This window comes from Eupeodes corollae, chromosome 3 (assembly GCF_945859685.1).
Source record: "Eupeodes corollae chromosome 3, idEupCoro1.1, whole genome shotgun sequence".
Lineage (NCBI taxonomy): Eukaryota > Metazoa > Arthropoda > Insecta > Diptera > Syrphidae > Eupeodes > Eupeodes corollae.
The window spans coordinates 125,354,388-125,366,452 of NC_079149.1; the positions used below are offsets into that span (position 1 = coordinate 125,354,388).

Below are 12,065 nucleotides of genomic sequence, written 5' to 3' on the forward strand. Positions count from 1 at the left end.
AAATTTAAAACTTCCGCATTTTGCTTGCAAATACAAAATTAATATTAAATAAAACATAACAACAAAATGAACAACCTTATGCATAAATACAAAAATAATACAACAAAAAAAAATCCTAGCAAATCACCAACAAACTCACTTATTCAAAATATTAAGTGAAAACAATGCTTCACTGTATTCTAAGTAAGTACAGTGAGTATGTATATAATAGAATGTATGATACACAGTACGGTATACAGTGAATACTGCATGCATATGCTTGAATCGTTTCAATAAAAAAGAAAGAAAGAAACTCCATTTTACTTATTCCTGGCAAACCACACACCATACACAAAACACTGTTCCTTCTTGCAGACATTTTCCGTTTACTCTAGCAGTTTCCCATCACTACATCCCATTCCTAGTTCTCCCAGTTCCTGGAAACTAGCCCCCTCCATCCCTTCACATGATGTTCCTATAACAGAATATAGAAAAGGATGTTTTAAATTATTAACTTTAATCGCTGTTGCAGAAGCAAGCACCCTCCCATCACTATGTTTTGTTTCCACTGCCATATAATGCATAAGCATAGTGATGGGTGGATTGCACACTCTACAACTATATAAATGCAAATGGATGATTTTGTTGCATTATACTACAATATAATGCATCATCACTAAGAATAACAATGTATAAGGATCTGTGGGTAAATTATTTAACACTATATGTGCTGTGCATATGCTCCTCTCGCTTGTACTTAGATTACAAGTTAAAGTGCTCAACATGGGTTAGTTTCTTTTTACAGTTTTGTTTCCCTTATTTCGTGTCTTGGGAAGTCCTTTTTATTTATATAGAGATTTTTTTTGTCTTGACGTATTTTTTAATTTTCATTTAATCTCATGTGTTTACAAGATGTTAACATCGCATGATGACGGAATAAAGTCCTTAAATGAAAGAAGGATAATTTGTTACAACTTACAACACACACGCGCGTATGAAAGTAATTGATGCGATTAACAACTGTTAATGGGATTTTTGTTATGTGTTGTTGTGTTGGTCTTATTGACGTCAAATCAAATCACTGTTGTCAGGACGAATGTGGGAGTTGTTGATATCTCACCAAAAATTCCACATAAAAGAAAAACCTATAACATGACAGTGCATCAAATCAAACACCATCCAACACCCACATTTTGGGCTTCATCACACATCGACATTCAAGCAAACAAAAAAAGAAGAGAAAAAACAACAAAAATACCAAAGAAAATTGTCTTCAATTTTATAGCCTCGCAGCTATAAATAAGGCTCAGTGGAGAATTTAGGGAATTTGTGTCTGCTTTATCGCACCCCTCGGGCGTCTTTTTCCACAAAAAGACTCTTCCATTTTTTCTTATAAGAGTTTTTTTTCTACCCCAATCAGTGAATTGGTTTCTTTTTCGTTTGGTAAACACAATAAACATCACCATACGCCTAACGCCTCCAAAGTCTTTTCTAGGTCTTGTTTCGAAAATTGCAGGAGCCTTTAAAGACCACCCTAAATCTCCTCTAATCGCCAGAAGTGTAGAATTTTCGCTTTAAAGGGGTTTCTGGCTCTCTGGATGCCGCAAAGCTTAAAGTTTATTAAAATAAAAAAAAATCATTTTGCCCTTGTCGTGTCGTCGTGTTGTTATAGGGCGTGACAAGGATACCATTTGGCGGATAATTTCAAAATATATACAGTAGACATTACGCACAATGGATGCCACTAGGAGTAAACCAAATTCCTTCTAGCACAATCCGCCCTCCTCTACTCTCCCCCCTTCACCCCACTCATTCCCCTTTTAAATGAAAATTGATTAAGGATCGAAGAATGTAATTATTATCCTCTCGCTTGGTTAAACTAAATACACACACATCAATATATATCGAGATATTTCTTATGGCAATCCTTTAAGCGGGTATACCCAATTTATCTGCCAATAGCCCAAGAGGTTGAATTGATTTTAGGGAATTAAGAATTTTAAATGGGAACAAGGATTTCTATTGGGGTCGGACGTTCGGTGGGTCGTTCGGTCGATTGTCAGTGCTTAAGTTGACTCTTAAAATGTCCTGAACAAATCAAAATCAAGCACATCCTTTGCTATATACTCCTAGGATACGAGTCAAATTTTATTTGAAATCGGGTTTTTCAAAAAAAGGATAAACGATTTGTTTTTTGAGAGATGATTGATGGACAAATATGATTTTATATGGAGAAAAAGTATTTTTGTGTGTGCTGTGTGCATTGTGTGTGTTTGCTTTCTTTTTTATTCAAGGACACAATATGAATGTGGGATGTGAATGATGATGATGACGATGATGATGATAAAATTTTAATCCTATTCGAAATGACCTTGAACCATTATACGATAGATAAATGTCGGTTGTATATTTCAATCTGGCTAAGTTAGAAAATATTCATTGGAATATTTTTGTGAGTTTTGTTTTGATTTCCAAGAAAGTTCTAATTGACTTTGGGAAATATACGATTCCCAAAAGACTTAAAAAGAGTTTTTTTTTGCAAATTCCTAGTGTCAAATTTCGTAGAGCAATATTATTATAGTTTAGAGTTAAATGAAATAAGGTTAAAAGATAAAATGCTTTTATGTATTCAGTACATAACCTAATATTCTTTTGCTTAAGAAGATAAAATCGGTTGTATAATTTGTGATTCTGAATTTTTCTTGCATTGTAAGATGTTTATTAATATGAATTAGCTTAAAAAGGCAGATTTATGTAGCCAGTACAGAATTTTGTGCTTTCATTACACAAATTTAAATATAGACTGAATTTGTTCATTTAGACATTATTGTATAATACAAAGTCATGCAGTGAGTACATAAAAACATTTTCATACATGATTCTGGACCAAAGGAAAAAAGAAATCGTAATTTTTATCAAATATGAAATTACGATGATGGAGTATTCGAAAAAGTGCTCCTGGCGATTTCGTTCTCAAAAATTGTTACTAAAGATTTATATACAATTTCAAATTCTTACATCCACGTAAGATGTTGGACATGTAAGGACTTATGTATGCAGTTCACAGTTATTGAACGTAGAACTCAATACATGTTTCCTGCATAAATTACATAACTCTGACGAACTATATGATCGTTATACTTTTCAATACGTCTTGTTTAAACTTATTTTTTCAATCACCTAAGACTCCTGAGTTAATAATGTAATCGATGTACTCATCACATATTGTGCCGACCAAATACACTTTGTTTTGTTCAATTATGTTACTAAATGCATTAAATTCCCTGAAGATGGCTGATGAACTTCTTGATTTTTATTATTTTTTCTCAGTTTGTTAAGAGTTATGTAATGAGTACATATTTCAATTATTCAGTAGATAAAATTTCGCAATATATTTTTCAGAGGCTTACAAAATAATATGCCAATTATTGCAATTGTTTGATGAATTTGTATAACTTGATGTACAAGTTAATTATTTATGTACCAGTTACATAAACTCATTATTTGCCAATTTGGTCGATTCTGCATACTCTTGAATGGTAAGAATACTAAATTCTTCATTTCTGTCTAGGGAAGAATGTATATTGCAAATACACAATGGAGAACTTCCTCCAATGCACGCAAGGTCACCCATCATCTCTCAAAGAATCAAAAAACAAAAATAATAAAAATTCCTTTCTCGAATTGAAAATCTATTTTGAAATACATTTTTGTAGGGATATAAAAGTGTTTTTTTTTCCTGATTCTGTTCTGATAAAGCAAAAATTTTGTACAATATGCCAAAAGATTCAGCGCCCGAGATAGCGTGTGTGGTATAATTGTAGCATGCATCCTTCGTCATATATTCGCATGCCATATATCTACCTCCGAGGCGTCCATCGATAACCACCACCACCGCTGCATGCACCACCCCTAGAGTGCAATAAATAATTAAAAGTTATTATATTAATTTGCTGGTCGGTCTTGTTGGCTATTTAAGGGAGCAAGAGAACGAGCGCGCGAGCTGAGCCGAGCGCCACCATTCAATGAATCATAAAATCAATTAATTATCAATTATCGCCCTTCTTTCTCTTCGCAATGTGCAATTTGTACCTACCTACGAGAATATATCTTTTGTTGTTGTTTGTTTGTTTTTAATTCTCGTTTGGGGTAATTTTTCTTAATTTGCCATAACCCAGGGCCCACGAACCAGGAGCCAGAAGCATCAGGACGCAGAGGACTCTTTAGCACCGCAACCAAACAACTGAACATGGACAGGACATGGATCAAAGGGAATGGGAAATAAAAAGGGTGCGCTGGCTGTTAAAAAGAAAACGAGTAAATCGTTTATCGTCCTGCCTGTCGTCCTACATACGTACAAATACTCACTCGTTTAAGAAGTTTCTTCATCCCTCGGAGAAAGTTGCCTTATACTACAACCGACCACAGCATAGCTTAGAAATTTGCTTTTTGGTTTTTAGAGAAAGAGAAACAAAGAAAGAAAGAAAGAAAGAGGCCATCATAGTTGAGAGAATTATGGCTTCACATGTATTTATGTTCAAAAGTTGAAAGTTTTGAAGAAACTTTCAGCTTGTGGCATAACGGTCCTTGGCAATTACTGAAGATATACCCCAAGAGATTTTCCAACAAAATAAAGGAAATGTTTTTTTGTTGACTTTTTTGTTTCTTTTTTATTATATTGGCAAATATATAAGGGATGGGGGGATGTCGTTAGGTTAAGAAAAGGGACTGTATAGGGACATAGGACACATTACCAAAAATAACCGTTTTTAAGTAATTTAAATTTTAATTAATTTTAACTGCGCATACATAATTTTTAAATTATTAAATCTTAAGGAACTTATTTTGTTGAAGCTGGGCTGTATACTCCAAAACCTTACTTTCACCTGTGTGAAAATAATAAAAGAAGATCTTTTAAATTGTTCGTTGACAATACGAACAAGGCTCTAGAGAAATAGACTCTAAGCAGTTTTACAATAATGGACGCCTTTCAACAAATCCCCATCAGTTTCCCACTTTGCTCGATTTGTAAAGTACAAATTTATTGAATGATAAGTTTGGTTTAGTTTCTTGTTACGGGTTCTGAGATTGGACTTCAAGATCGTGCAATTTACTGACGCTTTGCCGGCGCACATTGCTTTAATATTTTATCTGGGGATATGTAGAGCCACTAGTCTACGCTTATAAGTCCGAAACCATTGAACACTTAAAAAACCAACAATTGCCAAGATATACGAACACAAACGACCCACACTGATAACTTCCAATCCCCTCTATCGATTTGTCGGTCTTTCTAAAAAGGCTTGTATTCTTTCGTGTTTTGTTAAAAAAGGTGTAATTTGAATTACTTACAAAAATTTAAATTACCAATTCAATTTAATTTTTCTCAAATTTTACTGAATATTGACACTAATATTTTTTACAAGTAAAATTAATTATGAGTCAATAACTCAAAATTTTTAAAAGATATTTTAGTCAAAAATCAATTTTTACCAACTTTTATTAATTTTTTTGTTTAGGTTTTTATTTTTTGTCAAAAAACTTTCAATTCGATTTTTCTCAAATTTTGTCTGAATGTTGAAAACAATATTTCTTGTAAATAAAAATTAACTGCAATTGATTTGAGTCGAAAATCAATTTTTACCAACTTTGTGTTTTTTAGGTTTTTATTATTAATAAAAAAAAGTCTATTTGATTTTTCTCAAAATTTTACTACACATAAAAAAAGACATTTTTCGTTGTTCAAAATTATTTTGGGTATACAATCAAATTTTTTTTGTAAAATATTCTAGGTGACCTTTTGATTTAAATACACTAGTTTGGAATCATGTCATAATTTATAAAATAAAATTTAATTCAATTTGCTTTAACCAAAATGTTCAACTTTTTTTAAATTGCTATAAAAAACCACCACTTAATTTTTTTGAGAGTCCTTTCTGCATTTTTCTGCACAATTGAACGACGAAAAAAACTTCCCGAACGTGCGTACTCACGCACGCTCAGGCATCTCTCTAAAAACCCTTTGTTTCGACTCTATTGACCTTGAAACGTCGAGAAATGTCAAAATTTTCAATTCGACTTATTGGACCGACAAATTTCCAATGGGAAGTTTTGAATGCCAAAAAAATATCATAAAGTAGTTTCATGTCAATTTAAAAATCATCTTTATTTTTCATTTCAAAGTCGTGTATAAAAACAAAACACCCCTTATATTCAATTGAATTGACATTTTTCAAAAATAGAGTAATTTAAAGTTTTGTTTCTTGTGTCATTATTTGACAGCTGAATTAGAGCTATTTGAGCTACATAAGACGTTGCTTAAATCGAACTTCTTTGCAGAAACTCATTTTGACGCCTCATAACTGTATCTCTTTCCCATTCCTGATATTCAATTTAAGGAAGAAAATGCAGGCCGACATTTTTGTTTTATTGTTTTCAATGAAACGTGATAAAATGATGAGTCTAATGTGAATACCGTCCTAATGCACAAAAACTCAAATGACAGGTTTTCAAATTTTTCTTAACAATTTACGGATTTAACAGAATTAAACGTCAAAGTTTCAGCTGTATTGTATTACTTCCGTCACGACGACGCATCACATACAACGTACGTCAAAAAATGTACGAAAAAGTTTTACATACGCATACGTCAAAATAACTGTCCCTACAATCTGATAATCTCCATCGCATTATTACGTAAAGGTCACGTCAAAAAATAAAATGACTCCGTTGGCACCTCAAACACTACTACTTTCATTTAAAAATAAATGCAACACTTTTATAGTTTATTACATTTTTCTTCTTGAACATTTTTCATGCGGGTTGAGTCAAATCTAACGTAGTCTTGCGTCAGATTAAGCCCCCACATGTATATTTTTGTTGTGTCTATTTTTGAAGGCTTGTTGTAAGACAGAAGCAAGTCTCTAAGGTTGAGGTTTCACTTATTCTATATGCTTGCATATATATGCATGCAGTTACTTTAGTTCCGTGGTTCGAACTATTTGGCATTGAAATTATTTATATGTTCAGTTGTTGGTCATTTTAAAGTGCTTTTGAATGAGTTTTATCTTAAATATTTTTATAGATTTATTATTTTATATAACAGAAAAATGGGTGGCACACATAACAATGAGTTCAACAACTAACTGTGCAACTTTTGTTTTTATATCCACGTGGTATCCATATTTGCATAGCCAACTATAGGCTAGTTCAATGCACCAAAACAAGAACTGCGGACTATAAAAATGAGTATTTTATTGGCAGCTAAGTACCAGTAACGATTCAATCGTAGATCAGTTAACAACTGTAATACTTAGTCAATAAACTCCAAAGAAAACCAGCAACATGAAGGTAGGGTACTCTCGATAGGATAGAAGACTGTGACAGTGGAATAATTTGAATTTTTATTTTTAGTTCGCCGTATTCACCGTAGTCGTGCTTGCTTTGGTCTTCCAAACCCAATCATCTGTCATTCCAATCGGTTTGGGAGGTATTGGTCTATCAGTTGCCGGACCTTTGGGACATGTTGTGGTGCCTGGTGGCTCTGTGGCCATTCAAAGTCCTGTCATTCAAGGACTTCCATCAAGTGTTGCTGTTCAAGTTCCAAATGTGGTCTCCGTTCCTGGTCTTCCTGCTGCTGTAACTGTTGCCCAATCACCTGTTGCTCTGCCAGCTCCAGCAGTTGCTGTTTCTGCTCCAGTTGCTGTTGCTGCTCCAGCAGTTGTTGGTGTTGAAGGTACTTATGTGGCCAAGACACGTGGTGCTGTTCACGTTGCTCCTCTCGCAGGACACGCTCAATCAGCTGCCTCAGTTAATCTTCAACCAGCTCCAGGAACTTTGTAAACAAAAGACAACAAAATGCTATATACAAACGGAATGAAGGAAATGAAATAGATTGAACAAAAAATGTGACCTCTGACTCTAATCTTTGACGGAACTGGAAACTTTATCTCAGTTATTTATAAAGGTGCTCTACAAACTTATGTGCTGCCTTCTCTAGGTAATAACTTAAAATAATTTTCTGTGGTATATCACAGGGTTTTGTTTTGTGTCATATCACTTTGCTTTGTTTAAAAATAGTTTTGTTTTTAATTCAATGTTTATAAATAAATCAATGCAACATGGACTTCTAAAATAGTCAAACACATAAAATTGTTGTTTTTATTTTGTAAAGTTTTACTGGGGATGAAACACTTTAAGGTGGGATTTATAGACTTCCTTAAAGTACGCATTTCTTTGACAGGAATAAAAATCCGGAACCAGAGACCATTCTCTAGGACTAGAAACGAAGTAAGACTAATCTCGATCTCGTTTCATGGAACCGAGACGACGATAGACGTAAGAGTACAAGACCTGTAGGCACTTCTTTAAAGCTTCCCAAATGAGAACGACACAAGACGCAAATCGAGACGAGACTAGGAAAATCCTCATAGGGTCTCGTCAAGTGACCAGCCTTATGGCATATTTACTTTTCTGTAATCTTCTGTAATAATAATTATTACAACTTTAAAAAGTAGACTGTCAAAAACGCGACTATTCAAATTGCGATTCTACCTTTCTTAATACGGCGTATGCATCAAATTAGAGAGCCCAATATACAATAAATTTAAAAAACAAAGATGTCATTTTTTAGCTGTCAAACTATAATCTAAAAAACAGAGTGGCCATTTAAAAAATAGTTTTCTTTAAAACTTTAACGACTATTATATGGAAAAATATCAATTTGAGCTGTTTACTGCTTAAGACCTTTTTAATAGGTAGATGAATTGTCTACAAAATTGTACTTAACATTTATTTATATGTCTTGTCTCTTAGAAGGTAATAAGAAAGAAGAATTTTATACAAAGAAATAATAGTATTCGTTATAAGTACTAAATATAAAAATTGAAAGTTTAAGGGAAAAATTTTTGACATTTCCAATAAGTTTTCAGCATGGGAATGACAAAAAACCTCAGTTTTTAATTTTTGGTTGTCAACATAAGCGAAGTTTTAGCCAATTGCGAACCTTCCAGTATTCCACAAGGCAGTCACTTGAGGCCACTCTTGTTTATTTTAACACTTCCTCTGCGGAACTGTTACAAATTTTGTTCAATATAATGCGAAAATATTTAGAACACACTAACTTTTGGAAAAACTTGTGCATTTTAAAGTACAAATATGAAAATAAATATTGTAATTATGTTTTCAAGATTTTGAAGCACAATATTTTCTTTATTTCAGCCCCATTTGTTCTCTTAAATCAAATTCCATTGAAAACGTTAATAAAACAAAAGCATATTTTGTGTTTGACTGTAATTGAAGTCCATGTTGCATTGATTTATTTATAAACATTAAACTAAAAATGATTAACTAAGCAAAGTCATATGAAACAGAACTCTGTCATACATCACGGAAAACTGTTATAAATTATTAACTGGAGAAGGTTGTTTAAAAGTTTGTGTACTGAGATAATTTTTTTAAGTTTCGTCAATTCCGATTTTAGAGTCAGAGGTCACATATTCCATTTCCTTCATTACGTATGTGAAACTTTGTTGTCTTTTGTTTACAAAGTTCCTGGAGCTGGTTGAAGATTTACTGAAGCAGCGGATTGTGTGTGTCCTGCAAGAGGAGCAACGTGAACAGCACCACGAGTCTTGGCTACATAAGTACCCTCAACACCGACAACAGCTGGAGCAGCAACTGCAACTGGAGCTGGTAAGGCTACTGCTGGGATTGGTGATTGGGCAACAGTAACGGCAGCTGGAAGTCCTTGAATGGACACGATGTTAGGAATTCCTTGGATGACTGAACCTTGAATGGACACAGCCCCATTTGGGAGGACAACTGGTCCCAGAGGTCCTGAGATCGATAGGGATGGTCCAATACCGTTGATTCCAATTGGGATGATGGACGATTGGGCTTGGAAGAACAAAGCAAGCACGACTACGGTGAATACGGCGAACTAAAATGTATACAGAAGTAATTTTATGAGAATAGTAACTAAGTCCAACTCTTCTAGGAAAGCTACCTTCATGTTGCTGGTTTTCTTTGGAATTTATTGACTATATTTTAGTTGTTAACAAGACTACGATTGAATCGCTTCTGATGCCTGTCAACTGAGAAAACGCTCATTTTTATAGTACAAACAGTGTTTTTCCTTAAGTCCATTGAACCATCCAGGCTTACGTAAATCATGGTTAAAGTCTTTGTCATAAACAAGGCTTATAAAATAAATATAGTTACTTGGCTTATAGCTTCTTGTATTCCCCATTTTAAGATACATACAATTGCAATATATAAGAAAAGTGCAGGAAAAAAATCAAGATTTTATTGACCCACAACAAGTGGGCTGGCAAATCTGGTTAAGTTGGTCAGATTTCAATGCCAAATACTAACAGCTCTAAACCACAGAACATAAAAATGTCTAAAAACTCTATATGAGCTAAATAACATAAGCAACTTGAATTTGTTTACTTTTTGCGGACATAATTGATAAGAATTTAGCACCAACAATGAAACAAGTGGATGTGGTAAAATTTCTGATGTAAGAATTTTGATTTTTTTCATCCGTTGCATAAGAAAATCAGTTTTAAATAAAAACACAAATTACGATAAGGGTTTGAGGAATCTTCTTCCATCAAAAGAGTTTTATTATGAAAAGAATCATCGGTGTTGCAAGTTGCAAATACAATATTATATTCTTTTGACAATTACTTTAAAGTTATAATTATGTTATGAAAAAAATTGTTCTATTACTTAGTTGACGGAATAGCTTAAAATAACCGTAGTCCCCATACAAACTTTTTAGTCAAAAATCGAAAATTCGATTTTTTTCAAAAACGAGCCGATACATTCTCATTTTTTTTTTTCAAAATTCGTTATCTAGAAAATGGGTTATCATTTTTGTACATAATTGAAATGTTTAACGTGTATTAATAAGTTCTACAAAACTGCGTACTAAAAATATTTTTTAAAATAAAACTAAAAAAATTGAATAGACAAATTAATTTTAAAAAAATACTTTTATGGTTTTTAAATACAAAATTTGAAAAAACAATTTTTTACAAAGGAAAAGAATTTTAATTTTTAGCAACAATATATTTGCTTGCAGATGCATTCTAAAATACAGGAAATAATTAAACCCGAACTGTTTGGATACAAGAGCAAGTTCGTACGATACTGTCGAGCATTTTATTTTTTAAGATTTAGAAGAACTCCCGGTTAAATTAATCTTTAGCTATTTTTGCTTGTTCAAAAGTAAAAACTCCGCAAGTGTAAATTTGAAGTTAATTTTGTTTCCAAGTTCTAAAACATCGTACCTTCTGGTGTTCCACAAGATGGTAACCTAGGTCCTATAGTGTTAAATTTATATTTCTTCTTTTACTTCAAAAGACTGATCTTTTTTAACAGCTTCATTTCAAAAACCAAAAGTCAAGATTCATATATAGAAATTGAATTAAATAGAAATTGTAAGTTGAATAATGTTTTTTAAACCGATTAAATTTTTTGTTTTAGAATTTTAAAAACTATATAAGGTCGATGCAGATTGTATCTGTATTGTGATGTTTCCTCCACGATTTTTATGTACAAATTAAAAATATTTGAAACGTTTGTTTGTATAATTAAGAAATTATCCGAGTTTCCAAAAATGTAGATATTTTTATCATTTTTAGAAGTACTAAAAGAGTTTAACCAAAAAGTAAATGCATCAATGCTGAAAAGATACTCGTACTTTAAGTGTGTTTTTAAAATGACTCTTTTTAGGTTTCAAAAATAAAAAAAATTGTCCAATAGTAATTTTCAAAAATTTTTTAAATTTTAATATTGAATTAAACAACAAATTTAGATTATTTGTTTTTGTAATGCAATTTATTATACTTCAAAAATAAATTATTTAAGACTTTCAAGAATTTGTCAAATATATTTTGTTCAAATTTGTAATGAGGAATAGAAATATGGTGACCAAATTTAATAAATTGTTTCTGTTTACTTTTAAGATCTTTAAAACTTTAAAAATTAAATTTCAAAAACTTTTTTTTTAATCCAAAAACTACCTTTTTAATTAATTTGACTAAGTTCTTCTTATAAAATGATAGGCCGAAAATTCA

The 12,065-nt window shown here is 32.3% G+C and overlaps 2 protein-coding genes across 2 annotated transcripts; one reads left to right on the top strand and one right to left on the bottom strand.

Annotated features, from left to right (window-relative positions):
- Positions 1 to 7,169: 7,169 nt before the first annotated feature.
- LOC129952129 (adult cuticle protein 1-like) lies at positions 7,170 to 8,130 on the top strand. Its single transcript, XM_056064576.1, has 2 exons — positions 7,170 to 7,329; positions 7,393 to 8,130. The coding sequence occupies exons 1-2, from the start codon at positions 7,324 to 7,326 to the stop codon at positions 7,819 to 7,821; spliced, it is 435 nt and encodes a 144-aa protein (XP_055920551.1). The 5' UTR covers positions 7,170 to 7,323; the 3' UTR covers positions 7,822 to 8,130.
- A 1,123-nt stretch (positions 8,131 to 9,253) lies between these two features.
- On the bottom strand, positions 9,254 to 10,119 carry LOC129950343 (adult cuticle protein 1-like). Its single transcript, XM_056062249.1, has 2 exons — positions 9,986 to 10,119; positions 9,254 to 9,919 (listed from the first exon to the last, which is right to left on the bottom strand). The coding sequence occupies exons 1-2, from the start codon at positions 9,989 to 9,991 to the stop codon at positions 9,521 to 9,523; spliced, it is 405 nt and encodes a 134-aa protein (XP_055918224.1). The 5' UTR covers positions 9,992 to 10,119; the 3' UTR covers positions 9,254 to 9,520.
- Positions 10,120 to 12,065: the final 1,946 nt, after the last annotated feature.